The sequence below is a fragment of the Corylus avellana genome, chromosome ca5 (genome assembly GCF_901000735.1).
Source record: "Corylus avellana chromosome ca5, CavTom2PMs-1.0".
In the NCBI taxonomy this organism is placed as follows: Eukaryota; Viridiplantae; Streptophyta; class Magnoliopsida; order Fagales; family Betulaceae; genus Corylus; species Corylus avellana.
The window spans coordinates 28,354,770-28,379,866 of record NC_081545.1 but is presented as its reverse complement, the minus strand read 5'-3'; the positions used below and the strand labels follow the sequence as shown (position 1 = coordinate 28,379,866).

Sequence of the window (25,097 nt, the reverse complement as noted above, 5' to 3'; positions counted from 1 at the left end):
GAGCGACAAAAAGGAATCCACCATTCCTAGTTTAGCTTAGGAAAATCGAAAATGGATTTAGATTACATGGGATTTTGATATTTTTTCTTTTTTTTATTTTCTTCAATAATCATAAGTGAGACGTACAAAAGAATTTACACTGGAAGGAGAAAGAGGACCTTCATCACTCCCAGACCCGCAATTCTCCAAAACCCAGGTTGGTATTCTCATCTCCTATGCTGGGCTTTGATCTTTTTCTCTCAATCTGTTGTGAAGTTTGTAATTTTGTAATTGACCCATTTGGTCTTTATGTGAAAAGATTCATGGGTTTTCATTTCCTCATTATTAGTTTCAATTATCCTTACCATCTCTCTCTCTCTCTCTCTCTCTCTCTCTCTCATTTGATTTAAGTTGGGATTTACATAGTTTAGTCTTATGGTATTTGGGATTCTATCAAGTTTTTTAATTTCATTCTTTTGTTTTGTTTTTTTTTTTTTTTTTTTTTTGTGGGTGGATGAATGGTTGTAGGCTTGTAGCTAACTTCAACATTTATTGAACTTGTTGGTTGGTTTACACAGGGAGAATAATCCATGAACAACGTTCCATAGTGATTTTCTAATTTGTAATATTCGTTATGTTGTCTTCTAGTAGCATGACCTGCGTGTGAGTAAAGAGATTTACTCCTTGTATCTTCTTCTTTTCTTGGAAATTACTTCTCTTGTTGGCCATATGATTCAATGATAGTTGGATAATGATTTTATAGTTGTAGGTAGCTGTTCTGCTTATTGATTACCCTGTCATCCGTTGTGTAATTTCTTATTGTTGCGATTATCATTTTTAACAGCTATTGCTTGTCGTCATATTCATAGATTTGGAGAAGCATAACATATGCGCCTGTACAGATTCTGCTAATAATTTTGGGAATACTCTTGTAATTATTTTTTTGATAAGTAGGGAATACTCTTGTAATTAACGATGGGGTTTTGGCATAATAATCATTTTTAACAGCCAAATGTCAATGTCATCGCACCTATATATTCACTGAACCACTAGATGTTAGCATAGGTTGGATGGCTCTACAAATTGAACCTTTTTTTCTTGTTTTTTGGGTCTAGATGGGCTTGTTTTGTTTCTTAGTAATTGTGGTTCATTCATGATTACAAACATTAGCATTAATTGCTTACTCAGCCATTTCCTATTTTGCTCAAGGATGTGATCTGAAATTGGTCAACGGATCATCATGTCTTTATCCTTTTAGCCTGCGAGAGATTGTTCGTGATACTGGAATGGAAAAGAAAAGAATTGATGACTATGAGCCAGGTCCAGTTCCCTCACCAAGACCGTTGGACAGATTTGGGTTTGTAAAGCAGGAACTTAATAACTCTCCTGATGGTTTAACCAAAGGCAGGCCAGCTTATGAATATGAGAGGTATACTTTTCTTTCACTGAAGCACGTAAAACTTTTCTGCTGAATGATTATGTCTGACCAGGTACTCAATTTTGTCCATATTCTAATGTACATCGATCTTCTTCATTTATACGGATACTGGTTGTTTCTTTTAGGGAAGAAAGAAGGGTTAGAAAATGGAGGAAAATGATTGGGGTTGGAGGGAGTGATTGGAAGCATTACGTCAGGAGAAAACCTCATGTTGTTAAAAGGCGAATAAGGAAAGGAATTCCTGATTGTTTAAGAGGTCTTGTTTGGCAATTGATCTCTGGAAGTCGGGACCTTTTGCTGATGAACCCTGGGGTTTATGAGGTACATGTTTTCCTTTTTTGTCCTGATAAATAGCCTTGACTACTATCATTCTTGATAAATAAAGATATATCTTTTTTAGTATGCCTGATGTATCTCCATGGACTGCATGAGTTGTGCTTGATTCTTCAGATGATCGTGCGAAAAGGAATCCCTTCCCCCCGCCCCTCAAAAATAATAATAATAATAATAGTAATAATAATAATAACCTCTCCCTCTTTGCCACTTCTCATGGGCTTTTACATTTGATTTAAGCTAGGCAGCTTCTGCTGGATGGATTTGTCACTTTGAAGCAAAGTGATTGCTAGTGGTAGTAGCTGAAGTTTTAGTGTTTAGTAATATTGGCCAAGTAGTAGAAATAACAGGCGGATCAGTTGAATAATATTCAAAATTTTCAAAGTTTACACCAGTGTCTTGAAGAATTGGCTTATACTTGCTCTGATTCATGATATATTTGTCTTAATGGCTCTTCTACTCAAGTTATCTGTGTGTTACTAAGTCTGAGCCATAGACTTAGTCAGCCAGCGTTGTTCTATTCCAGATTAGCTGCATTAACTGTGTGGAGATTTGCATGATGTTATCTTGTATGGGTATATGTGAGACAGGCTTATGTATTAAATTGAGTTTTGTATATATTAACATTGAAGCTCGTGCTTGTACTAAATTATCAAATGGATCTCTAATTTTGCGAGTTTTCTGAAACTAATAGAGGTTTTTTAACTTGCCATACCTCCTCAACTAAGGTTGCTGAGTGGACAAAGAGAAAGATACTTGGTATTTGGAGTAGATGAATTAATATTAATATACTTCGTTAAAAAAGTTAGTTTTTAGAATCACAGGATGATGAGGTATATTTTGTGATCAATTTATAGATGTTGGAGTCTGAAAATATATGGAATACTGCTCTAGTTAACTTCTGAATCTGCCTTATTAAGTCCATGATGCAGTCAAGCAGGGATGAGACCAATGCCAAGCATAGGAACATGTTAATGGCATTTTGGTTTATGACACCTGTTGGGGGAATACTTCTTAAAAATGAGTGCCAAACTGAACTTTAGGTAAGATTTGGTTTAGCCTTTTTTGATTTCAAAGTGGGGCTGGGTTGGAAAGTCAAAACTATTCTAGAAATTGTGGTTGGTCGATTTTCTGAAGTTTGCTTGCTTTGGTGCACTAGATGTATCCTGAGACTGCAGGGATGTTGTTTGAAATTAAAGATACATAATCTAGTGACAGACGTTTTATTTTAGTTCTGTTTTAGTTCGATAACTTGATTGTGGTTCTCGGTTTTGGTGATTTTTAGAGAAAATTTCAAGTTAACACGTGCTTTGCATTATATTTCATTACATGGCAGTTTTGACCTGGTTTTGCATAACTCTATATTTGGAAGATTGTTTGCAGGTATCAAATTTGATGCCCTAGGCAGAATTCAAACATTAGGTTTGTGTTGTTTACTAAGAAAGTCCATCCCTTGTTACTACAAGTTCGGATCTGACAAAAAGGTTTATGGCTTGAGTTCAATTGGGTTGAATAGTCTTTGTATGCAGGCTAATGATGGTCAACCCAGGTTAATTGTCGAATTGTGTTGGGTGAAAAATAATTGAGTTTAATGTCGATTTTCCTGGATAAATGTACTCTAGAAGGAGACTGTATGTCATGTAATGTTTTGGGATATGCAGATATGGCATGGCTATGGCATGGCAAACGGAAGATTTTTTGGAAGAAGTAACAATGGAAAAGTTAAAACAAAACATGTTTCACTTAAGGAACATAAGTTCTCATATATATATATACACACAATAGAAAAGTTAAAACAAACATGTTTCATTTAAGGGACATAAGTTCTCATATATATAATCTATTATGAGCATACCAAATTCTAGAGCAAAGTAATGTGCAATTATCAAGGTTATCAGAAGGAGATCTTATAAGACTTCCGTTCTTTTTTATAGTCCTACATGTTTGGATACATGCTTTCGCACAGAGAAACATATTATAATAAAAATGAAAAACTGTGTTGGACGTATTTTCCTGTTCAGCATCCCTAATATAGTCCAATCTGTTTTTCTTGCTAATCTCTCTCTCTCTCTCTCTCTTCTTTTCTTCATCCTTCTATCTTATCACTCATTTTCATTCATGTTTAGCTGGATACCTTTAGATATTGCTCATTATTTGATCTAGAAAAGCTGGTTCTTTGTAATGTGCAAACATTTTTCAGAACAGTGACGTAAACTTGCATTTTTTTTTAAAATTTTTTTTTTTTATATTATAAAAACTTATGTTTCATTTTGTTTGAGTATATTGCTGAGCTGAAACTTTTGTTGGCAAATAAAGTAATCCTACCGATTACATCCGTGTATCCTGCTTTATATTTAATAAGTAACAATTCAACTTGTGCGAGTCTCAGCCCATTGTGCAATCAAGTATCTGAGACGAGCCTCTGTGTGGTACATGAAATTGTCTTGTGCACCCTTTTTAGTAGTTCGATTCTGTATAAGATCTGAGAGGAAACCTCTAGTTTTTGAGTAGATGAAGTGGATTTATATTTGGACTGGTTGTTGATAGGTGGATTGGGACGCCCGCCAAATGTACATGATATGAATGTCGATATTCTTAGCTTTGGCTTTGGATGATTCTTTAAACCGTCTGGGTTTATCTTTGATTTAATGCTCTTCTCCCTACATGCTCAAAAGACTTATTAGTATTACACTGATGGAACTTTGTGTTTATGCAGCAACTAGTTATATATGAGACATCGGCTTCAGAACTTGATATAATACGAGACATTTCTCGTACGTTTCCCTCGCATGTTTTCTTCCAGCAGAGACATGGCCCTGGTCAAAGGTCCCTTTACAATGTTTTGAAGGCATACTCTGTCTTTGACAGAGATGTTGGATATGTTCAGGTGTGACTCTTAAATGTTCCATTACTATTCTGTTTACTATGTGTATGATACTGAATGATATGGGTCTAAAATGCAGGGAATGGGTTTTTTAGCTGGTCTATTGCTTCTTTACATGAGTGAAGAGGATGCGTTCTGGTTATTGGTAGCATTGCTGAAAGGAGCGGTCCATGCCCCAATGGAAGGATTATATCTTGTAAGCTTTGTCTCAAGAACATCCTTTTCTCACTCTTAGAGGTGCACTTAGCTTAGATTGGCAGCTGAAAGAAGCTAGTTTATAAGAATGACTTTAGATTGACTGCAAAATCAGTCTTAGGGTATTTCAATCAATATAAGATTTTTTTTTTTTCTTTTGGCAAAACGAGGTGGCTTTAATTTAGCAGAAATGATGAAATTGAGCGTGGGAGGGTCAATCAACTAAATTGGGTTATGCTGATTTATCATTTGAGTTTAATGTTTCTCAAAGAATGTCAAAAGGAAGGATTGCCCACCATCAACTTCCTTTAGTAAATCATGAATGAGGCATGGTGGGGTTGCTTGTGACATTTTTGCTTAATGTTAGCTTATAGAATTGTACTCGACTGCATGGGTGTAGAGCTTTAGAGTTTCTTTTATTTGATGTTCATGTCCTTGTTAAGGAAATAGGACTTCACCTTTTACAGCGATAAACAGTGCTTGAGAGTGGCTTAGTATAAATCAAGTATGAAGTTGCTTCAATTAATATGCAAAGGCAACCCTAAGATGCCAGGTTATATATTTATGACTCAATTTTTCTAATATTATCATATCTTGGCGGAGGAAAGGGTAGTCTGTGGGAATAATCCCAAAGCTATGAATTACTGTTTTGCTAGCTAACTGTTTTTGTTTCAGGAGTTTAAACTTATTGCTTGTACTTAAATTGTTTGAGAAATAGTAGATTCTGAATTTTGCTTGGAAATGACAGAAGTTCGTAGAGGGAGGAAGGTAAAATGGGAGAGAGGGGGGAAACGGCCTACATGTTTTATTCTTATGAAATATTTGTTGTCCTTAATTTGAAGTGAGATTGAAGTGCTTTTTGGTCCAAGAAAATTATTGGATGATGATGATCTCTGTTAAAGATATGGAGATTAGCATTCCCATATAAATATTGGTACACTTACTTAATGACTATTGAATTGTCTACTGTTTATGTCAAAGACGCATCTATTGTCTACTGTTTATGTCAAAGACGCATCTACTGTTTTGACTACAGTGAAATATATATTTGATTCTCTGAAGTCTGCTGTTATATGCTCGTGATAGGTGGGGCTGCCTTTGGTACAACAGTACCTTTTTCAGTTTGATCACTTGATGAGAGAGCATTTGCCAAAGGTGGGGGAGCATTTTTCCCAAGAAATGATAAATCCAAGCATGTATGCAAGTCAGTGGTTCATAACCGTTTTCTCGTACTCTTTTCCATTCCATTTGGCTCTTCGAATTTGGGATGTTTTTCTCAATGAGGTTAGCAATTCATCATTATATGTTTTTTCTTAGAAGCATTGCTATTTGGTTTGGAACTTGATATGTATCTATCCTTTTTGTTTTCCAGGGTGTTAAAATTGTTTTTAAGGTTGGTTTGGCCCTATTAAAATATTGTGCTGATGACTTGGTGAGTATCAGAGGATCTTGTGTTTGCTCAATATTTGAATTAATAATGTAATTCCTGCTTGTAATGGTTTTTGTTTCGTTTGTCAGACAAAATTACCTTTCGAGAAACTCATACATGCTTTGCGTAACTTCCCTGAGGATGCAATGGATCCAGATACATTATTACCAATGGCCTACTCAATTAAGGTTCTCTCTCTCCCCCCCACCTTCAAATGGTGTTCATTAATGCTGGCATCTGATATTTCCAGTTGCTTTAAGCCACACATGTTTTCTTCACATATGCAGTATGAAATTAATGCCTAAATTGTTTCCCTGAATCTCTTGCATAAGGTCACAAGTTCAGGCAACTTGCACTGAAATAATCCTTAATTAATCTTAATCCATCTCAACTTTCAAATTTTGGTCAAAAGCATGAAATGTTCAAAACTTACAAGAGGCCTGGTGTTATTTGGTAAACCTAGATATTTGATATGAGGCCTGGTGTTACTTGGTAAACCTAGATATTTTATATGACCACAGAAAGAAACAAATGACATCAAAGGGAATTACTGGAATGTTACTGCAGGTAGATACGAAAAAGTGATTAAAAGGACTATTTGTTAGAGCCGTGGCCCTGCCTTGGAGGGGTTCCTCGCTATCACAAAAAAAAGAGACTATTTGTTAGAGCCTTTCTTTTTTCCCCATGACAGCACCCTTTCCCTTGGCGGAGTGACCCCTTTGAGGGTGGTTTCTTCACTTGGACGACTGCTTTAAGTAAGATCCTCACTATGGATAACTTAAGGAAGCGGCATATCATTGTGGTTGATTGGTGCTGTTGTAAAAGAAGAGTGGAGAAACCGTTGACCATCTTCTACTCCATTGCGAGTTAAGTAGTGCTTTATGGAACTTTATCTTCGGTTGGTTCAGCAGCATGGGTCATGCCTCGTCAAGTGAGAGATCTCTTCTCTTGTTGGAGAGGGAAGTTTGGTATCTCTTTGAGTAAAGCTTTTTAGATGATTCCGCCATGCTTGATGTGGTGTATTTGGAGAGAAAGAAATGACTGAAGCTTTAATGACAATGGTGGAGTTAAAGGGTTTCTTCTTTTAAATCCCTTTTCCATTGGATGGCTGCATATGATTATTTCTATATTTCTAGTTTTTTTTTTTTTTTTTTCTTCTTCTGGCTAGATGTTTTCTTGTATATGTCCCATGTGTGCTTGAATGCGTCCTTTGGTTTTAATGACTCCGTTACTTATCAAAAAAACAAAAAAAGGGGGGGCGTCAAAGTTGTTTAGAGTTGTAAATGTTCAGACTAACTTGGGTATAGAACATTGTTTATTTATATTTCTGTACAAGTATTTTGCAAATAAAACATAGATTGTTATCTAACCCCCAAGGGATTGGCTTAGTGGTTGGATAGCTATTGACTTTGAGTATGCTCCTCAAGGTCTTAGATTTGAAATTCACTTAATGCAAACTGCTTCTTGAAACCATCGGACTGGGGGTTCGCCCCTTGACTTAACCGAAGTACACTTGCAGGAAATTCCTTGTCGACGGCCTGTGCACTCCCGGGATTAGTCGGATCGAAACTCCGGATACTCGGTGCCAAATCAAAAAAAAAAAAAAAAAAAAAGAAAAGAAAAAGAAAGAGAACATAGATTGCTATCTAAATAGCTTGTACTTTATGTTTCCAATGGACTAATGATGTGATTTTTTTTCAGTTCTTTTTGCATTTCTGAAACACACACTTGTATCATGGGAAGTTGTGCCTTAACGTTGCCACTAATAATGATACATGCATGAATATCGATGTATATTCTACATTCTACATACTAGTAATAATTTACATTTAAATATGTTAATACATAATTATTAAACTACGACTTTTTAGCTATTTCATATGGAAATGCCAGAAGGTGTAATGGACAAGATGAGTAGGATTACAGGATTGCCAATTGCCATGCAGCTACAAATAGAAATTTGTATTGTACCTGAATTGTACAGAGGAAGGAAATAGATGTTCCTATTATTAGACTAGAAGGTCCTGAGCATTAGTTTCAAAGTAATGCTATACACTACACTTTTATCCCATTTGCTGATGTGGTGTCGCCCATTAGCCCTTGGATGCTAGAAATGTGTAGCGGTAGTCTGTCGGATTTTCTTTCATAAATTTTTTCTGTGATTCATGTAAATATGTTGTGTTATTTTTAGGTATCTAAGCGTTTGGAGGAACTGAAGCAGGAGTATGAGGACAAGAATGGAAAACCAGTTCAATCTGCTGAATTTAACGAGAAGCAGAAATTGTGACAATGAAAGGTTCCCATCTAAGAGGAGCTAAGCCGTAAATTCCAGCTCTTTCATTCTTTGTTTTAGTGGAATATTGCATGAGGAAACATGTATATAATCACTCAGACATACAGTGTCCTCATGTGACTGTTCATAGCTGATTGCTCCAGTCTTTCCTTAAAATATCTATGAAACCACAGTTTTACATGTGAAATTGAAGCTCTCATCTTCTGATATGGATGGATCTTAAAATACCCAAAACCTTTGATTTGAAAAAGTGGGTTGGTGGGGCTGATGATATTATCTACAATGTTCTCATAAACTTGGAACTCTTGGGGATTATTCACATCTGATGATTTTTTTTATTCTTATATATATATATATATATATATGGATGGAGATGAAGAAATGCATTGTATGAAGACTGATTTGGCTGCCGACAGAGGTCTCTTGTATTCTTTTCCTGCAGGAGAGATTGTTTTCAAAGGGGTAAAGCATCAATTCGGATGGCCTTTGAGTGAAAGAGTCAGGCAGGCACCTTTTAACTACACACTTATTTCATGATTCTTAGGGTTTGGTTGGACAGAAATTTCCTAAAGTATGGAGGAAATATCTTCTAACCTATTTAAAATAGTACCAAATGTCTATAAATATTTAAAATGCACATTAAATTCTTAACGTCATTAATAGCAATTTAGTAACTTAGACTAAATTTGATGTTTATAGGCACTTAATACTATTTTCAATCGGCTGGGACCACACCTAATAAAGCGGAGGTTACTAGTTCAAATCCTTCACTCCCTTCTTGTGCGGACATGTCAAAAAAAAAAAAGGGTTAGAGAATATTTCTTCTAGATTGGTTTGAAGGAAATTTCTATCCGGTTTGGTAACTAAGAATTCCTAAAGCATGTGCATGTCAACCAAAAAAGCACATATGATAGGATGCCATGCCCACTCAAACTGACTACAATAATGTGCTGTTGTCTTATTCCCACGTTAAATTGAATGCGTTGCTGCTTGGTTACTTCCTAGGCCATGCTTGGGTGGTGGGTGGGTTTTTGGTTGAATTCAACCACAAGAATAGCTATACATTGAATAGCTATAGATGTTTGAGAATTTGGGATGAGTGCTTGTTAAGCAACCACAAGGTCTAAGGAGTGGAAGCAGCTGTTTATTTCAACTAGTCTATTTCAATTGCCCATTTTAATCAACAAATCTACTAATCTTGTTTAAGAAATTATTAATTTTGTCAAAAGCATTCACTTTGTTCTCATCATCTGTCAAAAAGATTGTTGACTAAACAAATGAAGTAAAAGAGCAAAGTAGTTAAAGAATCATTCACTTTTCTCAAGGAGGGCATGGCGGTGATCAGGGGGAGTAAAAATTAATCATCAACAGTTAATAAATAAATAAATATAATGAGATTCAATGATTAAAAAAAAAAAAAACATTACCGACATAGAATATTCGACTAGGAAGAACTGATAGAGAGCCAAATAAATGAATTCAAAAAAAATTTCAAATTAAGGTAACAGACCGTAAATGACAAATAAAGGAGAGAGAATTATTGCCTCGTCAGTGTAAAGTTTTTTTTGAGTTCACACTTGGATAAGCGACATGTTTGAGGCTGTTGGAGGTAGGAAACGGCGTGAATCACGAAATTGGCGACCCTACAATTTCACTAAATCTCCGGGATGCTAATCCACGCAAGCGTGGAAAGGAGCAGGCAAGCGTGGAACCAGCTCACACACACCTATCCATCTCTCCCCACATAATCCCTTCCTTCTTATCCTCAACTGCACCCACTCATTAATCTTCACCTGCATCCCATACCATCCCATCCCATCTCATCCTATTTTCACAATACATTTTATATTAATTCATGAAAATAAAATTTTTAAAAAAAATTCAGAAAATAAAAAAAAAATTTATTGGGGTAGGGATATTACATCAAAATTGTCAAATACTAATTTGAGAAGTATTGTTTTTTTCTAAAGTAATTATATGATGAATTTTAGGCTTTGATAGTTTCAAATTAGAGTAATTATATATAGTTAATGTCTCCTAAATACACTAACTAACTGAATTCTCTCTATTTTCATTTCTATCAAAGTGATCGCATTGCTCTAGCCAGAATCTCATCCAAGAAGCACATGGATTAATTACCCTAGCACATAGGAATCCGACTGCCCTATGTATGGACAAGAGTCTAATTTTAGTATTCCCTTAAACTAGTGTTCCACCCGTAAAAGAGTCAAGAGACAATACTTCACATAAAATAGGGAAAACGTTATTTTAAGAGCTAGGCAATATCTGCCTCTTTAAGCTCAATTCATTGACTTAAGCATCAAAGTAATCGCTTTCACCACGACACCCGACAACTAATTCTTTTATGTATATAGAAACTCACCGGCAATCGCGACAAGGTGATGTAATCAATATTTAAGGTTTAAACATAAAATTTTACATAATATATCAAAGTTGTTTCACGCCCAAACGCTAATTTAGTTAAGAAATTTAAATCTTATTCTATTTATTTAACAAAAGAGTAGGTAATACTATATGCAAGACTCCTTAAAAGTGATGTAACATTTAAATTTACTATTGGATTTGGGAATAGATTACTCAAAAAAACAAAAATACCACCATTAATACAATAAAATAAAACAAAATCTTAATAATAATCAAATAAAAAAATATATGATTTTCACATGTTTAAACGACATATATTATTGTTTTCAAGAGGTAACTCAATTGACTGAGACCATGTCTAATGAAGCGTCCCTCCTCTTGTGTATACATGTAAAAAAAAAATGACATATAACATTATTATATAGATTAAGTTGGAGAAAAACTTTATCGGCTATTGCATTTAATTAGGGCAACAATTTTTATAACGTAATCCAACAAAATCGAACTCATATTAAACGCACCGGATGCGTATCAGCTTGAACTTCGGAGTGTGAAGTTAGGAAGGAACCTCATCAAGTTCCGTCTTTTTCGGGTGCTAATTAAGCGTGCGAACCGCTTAAAATTCACGCCTCCCTAAGTTGAGGAGCACTAAAACAAGGAAGGGCACGATCGTCATTTCAGAATTTGTCAACGGCACCAAATATTCGAGATAATCCTAAACGAGCCGTGCCATACAAAAGCAAGGGTAGGAGCGTAATTTAGCGCGTAAGACACGTGGCGTGCTGGTAAGGGGCTCCTCTAGCCCTATATAAGGACCCCACTCCAATGTTTCCTAGCCTCACGAAACGCCTAAAACGCTTGCGTGAAAAATCTGCGGTCTACCTTTCAGCCCAGAATTCTAGGGTTTGTTCTCGTTCTAAGACGCCGCTATTCGGGGTTGTTTCGTCGATTTCTGATTCCTCAGTCGGTGAGAACTTGGTTTTTCTCTTTGATTTTTTTGTTTCATTCGTTCGCCTTATCTGGACTACTACAATTTTCGTTGTTTCGTTCTGGTTTTTTATTGGATGGTTGCTTTGAATCTTAGGTTTTGATCGAGGTTTTAGAGAAGAAGGGGATTTTCGGAGGGGTACGTAACTTTTGGTGAAGATCTTTATATTTGTGGTAAGCGTTCTATTCTTGTTTCGTTTTATTTTTGGTAATCTTATAGACGAATATAGGTTTGTTGTGTATCTGATTGATTATTTTATGGTTTATTTTCAAAACTTGTGGTTAGGGTTCTGTGAAAGAATAAAACTTGTTATGATTTGTCTTGCTGTTCTCTATTACCTTCTTTCTATTCTTTTTCAGTCAATAGAATATTTGATTTTATCTGAGAATAGTTTTTAAGTAAATAGAATAAATGTATTCAGAATATTTATGCAGTCTTTATTATTTGATTGTTTTCTGAGTCTGTCTGTTTCCATTGTAATTGTCTGTTTCAGAGAGAGTATGTTGTTAATCTTGTTTTTAACTAGAGGAAATTTGAATTATAGCTTGAATAATCATACAGAGTGTTCTGGAAGTTTTCTTGGGTGTCTTTGTGAACTTTTTTGTTTCAGTGATGCTTTTGTTGTTTCGTTGCATTCACTTGCATCTATAAGTTTCTCTCGAATTTGTTGTTATTTCTCTTTGACTTGGTGATGGGTATCACTTTATTGATTTGTCCTGTTAATTATTAGTCCCGGACCAGTTCATCCTTCTTGTTGAAATATGGCTGCTGCTAATATCTGTTTCTATGATTTTTCAGGCCAGACTGAATGAACTAATGGAGTCCAAAGGTGGGAAAAAGAAGTCTAGTAGTAGTAGGTCCTTATTCTACGAAGCTCCCCTGGGTTACAGCATTGAAGATATTCGTCCTGCCGGTGGAATCAAGAAATTCAGATCTGCTGCTTACTCCAACGTAAGTTGCATGTTACTTGATGTTAATGATTCTTGGTTTTTTTTGCACATGAATGATTTGCTAATTTTACATTATCTTGTGTTCTTTGTATGCAGTGCGCTCGGAAGCCCTCCTGACTTACCCAAATTGTGACATAGCCCCCCTTAGGACCTTTATTCTTCTAAATAACTGTAGTTTGTCTTCTTTTCTACTTCACTCGTTCTCTCGTCCTCTCTTTAGTGCAACTTCGTTCGTTTCCCTCTAGTCAAGATGGCCTTGTCAGTCTCTGCCATAGGATTTGAAGGATATGAGAAAAGGCTTGAGGTATCATTCGTTGAACCTGGCATCTTTGCTGACCCTGTGGGCATGGGTCTCCGGTCATTGTCTAAATCTCAATTGGATGAGATCCTAGAACCAGCTGAGTGCACCATTGTTTCTTCGTTGTCAAACGATTACGTGGACTCTTATGTCCTTTCTGAATCTAGCCTTTTCGTGTATCCTTACAAAGTTATCATTAAAACTTGTGGGACTACAAAATTGCTTCTCTCCATCCCAGCAATTCTTAAATTGGCTGGTGCCCTGTCCCTTCCTGTAAAATCTGTGAGATACACTCGTGGAAGCTTTATTTTTCCTGGGGCTCAGTCATTTCCACATCGCAGCTTCTCAGAGGAAGTAGCCATCCTTGATGGCCATTTTGGCAAGCTTGGTCTGGCCGGCAAGGCATATGTGATGGGTGGTGGCCAGGACAAATCTCAAAAATGGCATGTTTACTCTGCGACTGCCAAATCAGCGATTCAGTCGAGCCCTGTTTACACTCTAGAAATGTGCATGACTGGTTTGGACAGAAAGAAGGCATCAGTTTTCTATAAAACTAATGGAAGTTCAGCAGCCCTGATGACTGAAGATTCTGGTATTAGGAAGATTCTTCCTAAATCTGAGATATGTGACTTTGAGTTTGATCCCTGTGGGTACTCCATGAATTCTATTGAAGGTGCTGCAATTTCTACCATTCATGTTACACCAGAAGATGGGTTCAGTTATTCGAGTTTTGAAGCAGCTGGCTATGATTTTGAAGAAGTGAATTTGTCGCAGCTACTTGAGAGGGTTTTGGCTTGCTTCCAACCTAGTGAGTTCTCTGTAGCCATTCATGCCGACATTGCGAAAATTGAACTTGGAACCAAGTTCCCTCTGTATTTGAAGGGCTACCATTCCGGGGAGAAGAGCAATGAAGTGCTTGGGCTAGAGGGGTCGATCATCTATCACAGCTTTGTCAAGGCCGAAAGCTGTGCATCTCCCAGATCTATTCTGAAGTGCTCTTGGAGCGAGGACGAGAAGGATGATGAAGTTTAAGAAAAGAATTTGTGTTATGTTTTTACTGTTTTTGTTATTCGTTCTGTTTTACTTGTTTCGCCTGAATAAAGAGTTGAAGTGGGGGTTTATGTTGTCCGAGTAGGGCAATGAAGTCTGTTTTCTGTTTTCATGTATCGTCTTTCTTTAAATTGTCAATTAATAGTAATTCCCGGATCCGGTGAAGTGTTGAAACGGTTTTTTAATGATGAGATACATCGTACATGTTATTTTTATATCTCGTCATGTTTTATATTTTTAAACTTACCGTGAATAACTTGTTACTATTTTTGGCCTGATGGGAATTTATAAGTTAGTTGATGACATGATGTTCATGCAAGAGCATTCTCGGTAGCTTCTTCGTTATTTTTTTTCATATTTAAAGATTTGAATTACTTTTTGCATGTCTATGTCAAAATAGCTCATTTTAATTATTTTTTATATCATTAAAATATTTATTTTTTTAATTATATTATATATATATATATATGAGAGGAGAGATGAGAAAGAATTGTTAGAGGAGAAATGAGAGAAGAGAAAGAATTATTTTTTTATATTTTAATAATCATAAGGATTGTAATAGAAGAATCTATGCAATCCTAATGTTTAAAGTTCATTCCGGGACTGTTGTAAGATTTTTTTTGTGATTTTTTGAACATATTTCCTAAACTTAGGGAGCAGACCTTCTTAAATATATTTCCTAAACTTAGGGAATAGACTCCCAATGCCCTTATAGGACTGAGAATGCTCTATTTTAACTGATATAGCAAGACATTTTAAAAATATTGTTACATTTTTATTTTATATTAAGAACTATATTTATTAATTAGAAAAAGAACTATATTTATTAATTCCTGATTTGCATGTTAACTTATCTTTCTTGCAGCTGCCATACCCTTTCAGGCAAACACAAGCTATCTCTCCCTTAATTGTTTTCTTGTTTCATTTTAATATAACTACTATTTTTCAAATGAAAACTTAATGTGAGATGATGCCACAAACTCGGGATTATTATTACATAATTATTCTTAAAAGGCATCTCGTGCTTCACCATTTTTTTTTTTTTTTTTTTTTTAATTCTGGGTAAAAGAAGAATGTTAGGATTTTTATTCTGTAATGAAAAAGCATTTGACATGAGCAAAAAATGTCAAGCAGCCAAACTGGACCCGGGCAAAAGAGCCGAAAGAGTCGTCATATTTTGAAAGAAAAGCAAATGGAAATCACACAATGAATTTGATAAAGTGCGGAGACAATTGGCTTACAAAAAAAGAAGGGATATGTCGGCCACACCCAAGAAAAACAGTATAAACACATTTAAAGCACTTTTGAGACGGATTGGAAAACTCTCGGATGGTGAGGCCTTAGCCTTAATATAAAAAGATGCTTGGAAGGGGAAGGGGGAAGTTTCCTCCAAAATTAGAATAATGGGTTGTTCATAATGTCAATGATGTGATAAAGCACAACAACTAGTTATACGATTGATATGTAAGTTTCCTGGGAAGGCCAGCGCCACCATTTTGACTATGAAAATGGTATGTCTCGCTAGATCAACCCACTTGTTTCTTTGGCGGATGTTATTCTTCGAGCAAAATTTTGATGCAACAATTATCAGGCTAAAATCTTTTTGATGCTTCAGCTGCTGGCCTTGCTTTCTACTGTGCAGTGTTCAGTACGGTCGAAACTTCCTAGCAGCTCGCAGTTGCAGCATCCGCTTTTTATCCTGCTCAAACTTGCTTTGCAACATCATCACCTCTGCAAGGAATAATGCCATGCATCAGTTTTTGCACCATCACTTATATTCAAGAGCCATCCATGAAGGATAAAAGCCTTAAAATGCACTTATCTTAAACTTATTCACACACTAAATGTATGCATGCTACATTCATATACATGCATGAATGTACCGCATGAGTGATGGTGACACCCATTACCACCAGGCCAGGGCACAGGCCAATAATGTATTGATATACAGCTCATATTCTGATATCAGAAACCATGTGCCAAAAATTATGTTATTCCTAAGGCATGTTGGTACTTGGTCCATATACAGTGGACTTGCCCAAACTTATGAGGCTCTCAGACAAGACCTTTTTAAATGCTTGCTTTAAGAAATGCAAGAAACATCTTGAAAAGGGATTAGAAACCTTAATGTACATGTTTGACTTGGTATATCCAAGAGAATAGCATAGAGACAAGCTATGTTGCAAGGAAACAGACACATAAAGACAAGTGAAATGCAATATACATTATGCAGTTTGGGGATGTATGTGGCTGTTACAAGAAACAAATATTTGTCCCTCGAATTCTTTTACCAAGAGCAGCATGACATTCATTTCATGCGCATTCAGAAACTCCAACTAAACTCTACAAGCTCTATGTCATGTTTATACATAACCATTGTAGAAATAACATATTAACTATAAAAGCAGAAAAAGAAAAAATTAGCTGAAACAAAATAATCATAAATGACAAAGAGGAAAATGTTCCTTCAATATCGGAAACTTAGAGGTGTCCACATTCAACTTCTGAATTCTAAGCTCTTTATTAGATTCTCAATAATATAGCATAATGCAAAACCAGGTTTTCAGGAAAAGAAAATGAAAATAAGCTATCCCTACCGTTCCTCTGGGCTTCTCTTCTTTGAAAGCGGTAGAAATCTAAGCCAACTTCTTTACGCTTCTTGTTGGTCATCTTGTCCTCCACAACAGCCTGGGCTACAGAGCCCATAGTAGTTCCACTTTCAGCTTCCGTTGTCCTTTTCCTTCCTTTATGATGTGCAACAACAGTCCAACCCCCTTCAGCAGCTTGGGCCTCTCTTTCTTTCCTTCCCTGTATGATAAAAAGATAATTAATGACTAAAGTAAGTGTGAGCCTCATAGATAATAGTCGGAAAAAAGAAGACCACAGAATTTTTCTGAATGTGCAAGATATTGATTTTATAGGAACAGACACATCCACCATATTGATAAGTAAAAAAGTTTCCACAATGTTTTAAGAATAGACACATCCACCATATTGACCAATAGAATATTTTCCACGAAAGATGTATTCATGAATTCCTGGTCATTGTGATGGACATGAGCAACACCAACATGATACATTGTGATGGACACAAATGCACATTTCCCTTTTTGCAGGAGAAAATGCTAATCTTGCAGAACGGAGGTTTGATACTGCTATATGTGGCATATACTTAACAGCATTCCTGTTCAAGGAAAATTGTGCCAAAGTGTAGTATGAAGCGCAGCGCGTATATCAACCCACTGAATGCTATTTTGATCAAACATCTATAACAACTGTGCTTTATTCACACACATATATTCCTGTATACGTGCACATAACTTTTCCCTGATTTGAGAAGCAAGTAGGAAACTGTTCTTCAGGGCACAGGTACAACAGTGGTAGGAGAGGAATTTTTTCTTTTTTCATAAGTAATCGAGATTAAAAGGATACTATAGTTGAATATCAAATTAAGAATCACTGACAGAGTTATAGGGGAGGACGACACCTGTTCTAGTTGTGCCTCATGAGCAGTTATAGAGTCATCAATCTTTTGCTGCAAGACCTTCAACCCTAGTCTACTTTGGTGGTATTCCATAATCCATTCTGCAATTAAGAAGTTTCAATAAGCAAACCATCTCATGAATCATGCCCATCAATTAATAGTAGCAAATGATGCTTTGAAACATTCTCAAAATAACTGATTATGCATGTTAACTTAGTCAATATTGTTTTAAGCAAGTTTCATTATTTTCAGAGGCTTTTTTTATGGGGGGGGATTTGACAATTACTTTTCCCAAAAAATAAGAAAAGCCATTTGTTTACTAAATAGTATTTCTTGCCACTAGGTTATGAGAAATCGAAAGCACGCAGATAAATGTCCCAAATTAAATAATATACTTTGCATTCCTTTTGAGCAGTCCTCATCCACAGAAGAGATTTGATAAACATCATCATGATCAGCTTCTCCTCTCCTTTCCTGTGACTTCTCAGCTTCCTTGGATGAATTTTGATCCTTCTTTCTCTTCATTCTAGCTTTCTTCGAATTACCTATTAGGAAAAACTTTGCCTATTTATATGTATCACACAAAAACAAATGTTCGGAATTCAAAAATTCAAATATTTATCCACTAGATTGTGAGCAGTTGAACACACAAAAGCAAATGTTCAGAATTCAAAAATTCATACATGCCATCCCTTTGGAGCAGCCCTCATCCCCAGGAGAGAGACGATATACCTCATCCTGATAAGCTTCTCCCTTCTTCAGTGACTTCTTACCCTTTTTTGGCGAATCATGATCCTGCTTATTCTTTCTCTTAGTTTTCTTGGACTTGCCTACAAGAAAAATAAGAAACCCAATGAAGTTATGTGAAATTGAAACTAAATTGATGTCATTTTGTGACACTAGGTCTAGACCAAAAAAAAGCCATTGCGCATTTACGAGTTTGGATCTCTGTTTCAACATCAGCCTCCCTGAGCCCTCCTGAACTTTTAATATTTTCTTCAGATTGGAAATGGCTTCCATTTGCCACTCCATCATCTAATGACCAAAAAATCAACTTTATTATGATGAACATTGAAAATAATAGTATGAATGTCACCTATATAGCATCAAAATGGTGTGCTTCATGACTAAAGTAAAGAATGGAGAATAATGATCTCAGATTAATGAAAAACAGAACTGCAAAAGAATAAAATAAAGTAATACATGCATTAAGAATTCAAAAAAATTCTACAACCACCAGATCTTTTGATGTACCCAAGAAGGAAGGAAAAAATGTATCAGATGGTTCTAGGCAGCAAGAATCTATAAAGATTAAAAAAAAAAAAAAAAAAACCAGCTTTATAATCTTGTTGACATACCTTCAATATTGCTCCAAACAGCTTTGCCAATGTCAACAGAACTTCCCTTCTCCCTTCTTCTCTTCTTCTTTTCGGTAGACTCTTTCTTTTCCATATACACTTTCGTATCCAAAATTTCATCTGGAAATAAGAAAGTAGGCACTACTGTAATAGCCAATAAACTTTAGTACAAACAACTGCCTCTAAATATTTCAGCAGCAATATATATCAGGCAAATGTGTCTTGCAAGTAGAAAATATCCAAAATCTACGAAATCTACATTAACAATAAGGTCATATACATGTATGCCATGGCCCTAATCCCCCCGTGGGGCGGACGATTTTACACTGGTTATATTAAGGACAACTTTTTCTAAAAAGGCAGAGGAATATCATCACTGTTTTCAGATGAGTTGTATCCATCTGCCAATGGATCCATCGGATTAATTATGATCATCACTCCAATTACATTTTTTAAAATCCTATCAAGTCTATGATTCATACATAAGACCAATAAATGGCCTTTTTAGAATTCACACATTACTTATCAAAAAAAAAAACATTAGCCCTCCTCCCACCTCTATTTTAATTAGCATTTTCTATTTGTGACTCAAATAGAGAAAAAGGAAGAAACATTCCAATATCTTCCATTTACTTTTACTGCAAATTAAACTGCGGGAATAAAAAGCCAAGATTCCAAATGTTTCTGAGTCCAAAAACCAAAAAACGTATGATCTTTTCTTTTTGATTTATATGCATGTCTGTATGTAAAATGACTGACCTTTAAATATGTAAAATGTCTGTATGCTTCCTGGTGAAACAAAGAATTTGTTTCAAGAAGAAAGAAAGAACCACATGAATAGGAACCTTGTAAGTGCATCCTAATAATTCTAAGAATGTATATGAATATTAGCCTTAGTTGAGACAAATCTTCATTAGAATATACGCTACTCTTTGCCATAACCTTCAGCTAAATGTCTATAGAAACTAAAAAATAGTATAATAATATGCCTAGCATTCGCTGTAGTGTGGTTAGACCAAACCCATAATCAAGCATATGCACCCAGAAAAACAAAACCGAAATAAAGTAAGCCTGGTGACTTGGATACCCACAGATTTGATACCTTAATACTTCTCTCAAGCGCGTTTCAGCCGAAACTGTCCTAAATTGCTCATACCAAAACACTTATTGCAAAACACAAAACATCTTCATTGTGTTTGAGTTTTCTAAATCAAATCCTGCCGATAGAACCGTACATTGGTATAGCAAAACAGATAAAACCCATGTGGAGAATACACGAATTAAAATCAATAAAAGGCTGCAACCCATCAAACTAAAAAAAAAAAAACTCATCTTTTCAATCAAGAGGACTAAAAAAATAGAGACCCCAGATGCCATCTCAATCAATGGAAACACAAAGCGAAGTGCCAATATATAATCAAACCCAAAACGTAAATTAAGAATAAATAAAAGAGCATTAAAGCGACGAACCCTTTCCGGGCAGCTCGGGACTGCTCTCCCGCAGCTTCTTATTCTTTTGCTTCTTCTTCCTCTGCTTCTTCTGGTCCTTCTGCAAGTCCATCTTTCTCTCTCTCTCTTGCTCTCTCCGTGTACAACACTACGGAGGTTTATTGAGAAGGAGCGGAGCGAAACACACAGAAGTTTTAGGGCGCCACTGCAAGTGTTTTTTGGTGCAAGTTTCACCGATAGGCAATGGGCTGGGGTTTTTGTCTAATTAAATTAAGGGTTAAACCTCATGGATTTCGTTTCTTTATTTTTTCTTTCATAGGATTTGATAAAAAAATCTACGTGGTTTTGATAATAGACCAAATTAAATATCAACACGTGGCACCTAATTAATTTTTATTATTATTATTATTTTAAAAAAAAAAAAAAAAAAAAAAAAAAAAAAAAAAATTGGGTGTAGCCCTTGGCCATTTGGGGGTGGCCGAGCCACCCCTTGGCTCCAAGGGGGTGGCTGAAACCATCTTCTAGGCTCTATGGGGGTGGCCGAGCCACTCCCAGTACCCACTGGGGTGGTTTTTTGGCCAGATGGGGGTGGCTAGGCCACCTCCTTTGGCCACCCTCAATTTTTTTTTCCTTTAAAAAAAAAAAAATACATTTTAAAAAAAAAATTTAAGTAGGTGCCACGCCACGTGTCAACATTTGATTGGTCTATATAGACTTTAGTTAAGTCAACTAACGGTCAACTGACGGAATGACTAATTTGATCTATTATCAAAACTACATAGATCTCCTATGATAAAAATTAAACCCTAAGAAAAAAAAATAAATAAAGAAACGAAACCCCATAGGGGTATTTAGTATTTAACCCTTAAATTAAAAAATGAGCAATTATTTTATTAACTTATTTGATAAATACTAAAAACATCGCAATTTCAATACTATTAAAAAACAGTTATCAATTTCTGATGATATTATTGAAATTATATGCATATATAGGATTTTATAATTTTCAATAAAAAGTGATTTGCCACAAATCTTATATTCAGAATTTATTATTCTAAAACATTAAATTTGAATGCTTATATCAAATTCAAAGATGATATAAAAAATATGTTAAAAAAATAAAACTATTTTTAAACCATGTTTTCAAACATAATGCCATATTTGAAGAAAATACTAAAATTCTATTTTTAAATTATGAATTTAGTTTAAATTGAATTTGAAAAATGCGAGTATGTTTGTTAATGTGTTTTAGAGGGTATTCTTTTTTATTTTAAAAAAGTGTTTTAATATGATATAAAAATGAAAACAATTTAGAGTGTTTTGTGTTTCTAATTGTTTATTAATATTTTTGTTTTGAAAAAAAAAAAAATTACAACGAAACCTCTAGAATCTCATATAAGCCTATTGATTTGGCTTAGCTGCTGTAAACATGTATTGTAGTGTTTTTGAAGGGTGACAATTCACAGGTTGTTTCAGGCTGTGTTTGGCAAAGGAATGAGAAAAGGGAGTGAAACGGTACTGTAGTAGATTCGATTGATATGAGAGAAAAAAGTAAGAATATTTTATATAAAAAAGTTAAAAAATTTGTTTTGTAATGATAAAAAGTGATAGATTTGATGTAAAAAATAAGAATGTTGTGATTGATTTTGAGAAAAAAATTTTTGGGATTGAGGTCTTGGTCCGGTCGAGCGTCTTGGCAAACACAACCTCAAGATACGACCGTACGAGTATAAGATTATATAGGTAAACCCTAATCTGACTCATTAATTAAATTGAACAAACCCCTCAATCTTAACCCTCTAATTTTGTATTGAGTTCGTGAGTTATATAAAAAATTAATAGTTATTATGTCATGTGTTAGGTTTGCATTGTGTCGAGACATATATATAAAATTATATAAGTCAACTCTAACCCGACTCATTTAATTAAATTTGTCAGATTTATCAACTCTAATAATTTAAATTTATGTTAGATTCGTGTCATATTTACGAGTCGCGTCACAAATTGTACGTCCTAATTTTTTCAAAGGTTTAAATTTAATTTCAAAATTTTCATGAAAAGAAATGAAGGGTTGAAAAACTAGTGCTATGGATTTTTTAGACACCTATATAGGACGATGTGCCTGATCTTCCTAATTATCAGTTTTCCTCTGCCTCACTCTCCCCTCCCACTTCATTTTTCTTGTACATTTTCGCTCAGCGGCGAGGTCTATTGACTCTCAGAGGATAAATTAGCAGAAATGAATATAGAGGATTGTCAACGTAGCCACTTCTATTGAGCTTCTTAGTCCAGAGAATCAACATCCTGAAACCTATGAACCACCCCTGAACATACTTAGAACCAAAAAGAATGTGACAACATTTTACGACAAAACTTATGGCTGCCTTAGTTTGTTTAACTAGTGAGACCCAGTTGATTCAAACTATTTGTGCAGTTGTAGTAAAGGGTCATTGGAACAACCTCTTGAAACCCAAGATTGGTTCCAGTCTCACCTCAACCACCATCCTCCAGGTACTCCTACAGCTCTCAATTTATAGTCGCGGTCCTTGGCTTCTTTCTTGGGAATTTTTCAAGTGGGTTGAATCTGTTGCTAACTATAAGCACTCTTTGCAATGTTCATGGACCATGGTTCACATCCTCGCTAAGAATAAGCACTTCAAAACTGCACAAGACTTGCTTGAGAAAATTGCGCACAAGGATTTTCTGTCGTCAACCTCGGTTTTGAATGCGCTGGTGAGGAATTACGATGACCCAGATGTGAATTCGCATGTTTTGAGCTGGCTTGTGATATTTTACGGGAAGTCGAAGATGACCCTGGATGCAATGCAGGTGTTTGAGTTCATGAGGGTGCACAGGTTACAGCCTCATTTGCATGCTTGTACTGTGCTTTTGAATTGTTTGGTTAAGGATAGGATGACTGATATGGTATGGAAAGTCTTTAAGAAGATGGTTCGGGTAGGGGTTGTACCGAACATACACGTTTATAATGTGTTGGTGCATGCTTGTTGCAAGTCTGGGGATGTGGAGAAGGCAGAGGAGCTGTTAAGTGAGATGGAATTGAAGTGTGTTTTTCCTGATCTTTTTACATATAATACGTTGATTTCATTATACTGCAAGAGGAGTATGCACTATGAGGCTTTGGCTGTGCAAGATAGAATGGAAACAGGAGGTGTGAGTCCTGATATTGTTACTTTTAATTCCCTTATTTATGGGTTCTCTAGGGAAGGTAGAATGAGAGAGGCTCTAAGGCTTTTCCAGGAAATTAAAGGTGCTACTCCCAATCATGTAACATACACTACTTTGATTGATGGGCATCTCAGAGTAAATGACCTTGAAGAAGCTTTAAGATTGCACAAGGTGATGGAGGCTAAGGGGTTGTACCCCGGAGTTGTTACTTATAATTCAATTCTCCGCAAGTTGTGTCAAGACGGCAGGATAAGGGATGCAAATAAGCTCTTGAATGAGATGAGTGAGAGGAATGTTGAACCTGACAATGTCACATGTAACACACTGATTAATGCTTACAGCAAAATAGGAGATATGAGGTCTGCATTGAAAGTTAAGAACAAGATGATAGAGGCTGGATTGAAGCTGGACCAATTTACATACAAAGCTTTGATTCATGGATTCTGCAAAGCGCAGGAGATGGACAGTGCTAAAGAGCTGTTGTTTGATATGCTTGATGGAGGCTTTTCTCCAAGTTACTGCACCTACTCATGGATTATAGACAGTTATTGCAACCAAGACAATGAAGGTGCAATTATAAGACTCCCGGAGGACCTAGTGAAAAGAGGTCTTTGTGTTGATCTCTCAGTGTACAGGGCACTGATAAGAAGGTTATGCAAGAGAGAGAGAGTTGACTCTGCTGAAAAAATATTCCTTGTTATGCAAGAGAAGGGTATACTAGGAGACAGTGTTATATACACTAGTCTGGCATATGCTTACTTGAAAGCCGATAAGGCAACTGTTGCTTCTAAGATGTTAGACGAAATGGACAGAAGGAGGTTGATGATAACACTGAAAATCTATAAATCTTTCAATGCTTCTTATGCTAGTGACAACAGCATCTTACCGCTCTTTTGGGATCATATGGTTGAGAGAGGCTTAATGTCCAAAAATATTATTAAGGAAATGCAGCAGATTAAGTAACCTTGGAGATGTGTCTGAAGTTGGAGACTCAAATTTTTTTGGTGCTAGAAGGGCGTGGCAACACAAACGGAGAAGGTTATCATTTTGGGGAGTGCAAATACTCTTGCTATCTAGTGTGTCTATGCATCCTCATCTGTGGATGGCTGACTAGTGGAGCTTAGTTTTCTTTATGATCACAGAATCATCTTCAGTCTCCTCTCTTTGCTGTCGTTTTGAGCTCAATGGGCAAGGAAGCAGTGCTGCAGGTAAGGCCAGACAAGACTTGATTAGGGTATTCTCTAAGTTGATATGGAAGACCATTCAATTTAACATTGGCTTGTCCCTAAGGAGTAGCTCAATCGGCTGTGAACCACGCCTCATGAAGCGGTGGTTATTAGTTCGAATCTCTCATCCCCTTTCTTTGTGTGGACATGTCAAAAAAAAAAATAATAATAA

At 35.8% G+C, this 25,097-nt stretch overlaps 4 protein-coding genes and 1 long non-coding RNA gene across 6 annotated transcripts; 4 read left to right on the top strand and 1 right to left on the bottom strand.

The window, feature by feature from the left end:
- On the top strand, positions 1 to 8,819 carry LOC132181402 (uncharacterized). 2 transcript variants are annotated; one of them, XM_059594607.1, is made up of 9 exons: positions 1 to 196; positions 1,238 to 1,408; positions 1,543 to 1,738; positions 4,467 to 4,637; positions 4,714 to 4,830; positions 5,916 to 6,113; positions 6,202 to 6,261; positions 6,348 to 6,446; positions 8,450 to 8,819. In XM_059594607.1, the coding sequence occupies exons 2-9, from the start codon at positions 1,266 to 1,268 to the stop codon at positions 8,543 to 8,545; spliced, it is 1,080 nt and encodes a 359-aa protein (XP_059450590.1). In that variant the 5' UTR covers positions 1 to 196; positions 1,238 to 1,265; the 3' UTR covers positions 8,546 to 8,819. The 2 variants fall into 2 exon arrangements, with proteins under 2 accessions (XP_059450590.1, XP_059450589.1); XM_059594606.1 differs by having other exon boundaries at positions 1,189 to 1,408.
- A 2,958-nt stretch (positions 8,820 to 11,777) lies between these two features.
- LOC132181018 (uncharacterized) lies at positions 11,778 to 12,752 on the top strand. The gene is made up of 3 exons (XR_009440217.1): positions 11,778 to 11,903; positions 12,021 to 12,097; positions 12,723 to 12,752. It is a non-coding gene; the product is annotated as an uncharacterized LOC132181018 (long non-coding RNA).
- Positions 12,753 to 12,996: 244 nt separating this feature from the next.
- LOC132181017 (S-adenosylmethionine decarboxylase proenzyme-like) lies at positions 12,997 to 14,439 on the top strand. Its single transcript, XM_059594057.1, has one exon. The coding sequence runs from the start codon at positions 13,125 to 13,127 to the stop codon at positions 14,202 to 14,204; it is 1,080 nt and encodes a 359-aa protein (XP_059450040.1). The 5' UTR covers positions 12,997 to 13,124; the 3' UTR covers positions 14,205 to 14,439.
- A 1,095-nt stretch (positions 14,440 to 15,534) lies between these two features.
- LOC132181349 (uncharacterized) lies at positions 15,535 to 20,764 on the bottom strand. Its single transcript, XM_059594532.1, has 8 exons — positions 20,535 to 20,764; positions 19,065 to 19,184; positions 18,643 to 18,741; positions 18,390 to 18,536; positions 18,102 to 18,251; positions 17,710 to 17,807; positions 16,820 to 17,030; positions 15,535 to 15,953 (listed from the first exon to the last, which is right to left on the bottom strand). The coding sequence occupies exons 1-8, from the start codon at positions 20,623 to 20,625 to the stop codon at positions 15,868 to 15,870; spliced, it is 1,002 nt and encodes a 333-aa protein (XP_059450515.1). The 5' UTR covers positions 20,626 to 20,764; the 3' UTR covers positions 15,535 to 15,867.
- A 1,875-nt stretch (positions 20,765 to 22,639) lies between these two features.
- On the top strand, positions 22,640 to 25,062 carry LOC132182528 (pentatricopeptide repeat-containing protein At5g38730). Its single transcript, XM_059595798.1, has one exon. It carries the CDS (start codon positions 22,890 to 22,892, stop codon positions 24,660 to 24,662), a length of 1,773 nt encoding a protein of 590 aa, XP_059451781.1. The 5' UTR covers positions 22,640 to 22,889; the 3' UTR covers positions 24,663 to 25,062.
- The last annotated feature ends 35 nt before the right edge of the window (positions 25,063 to 25,097 follow it).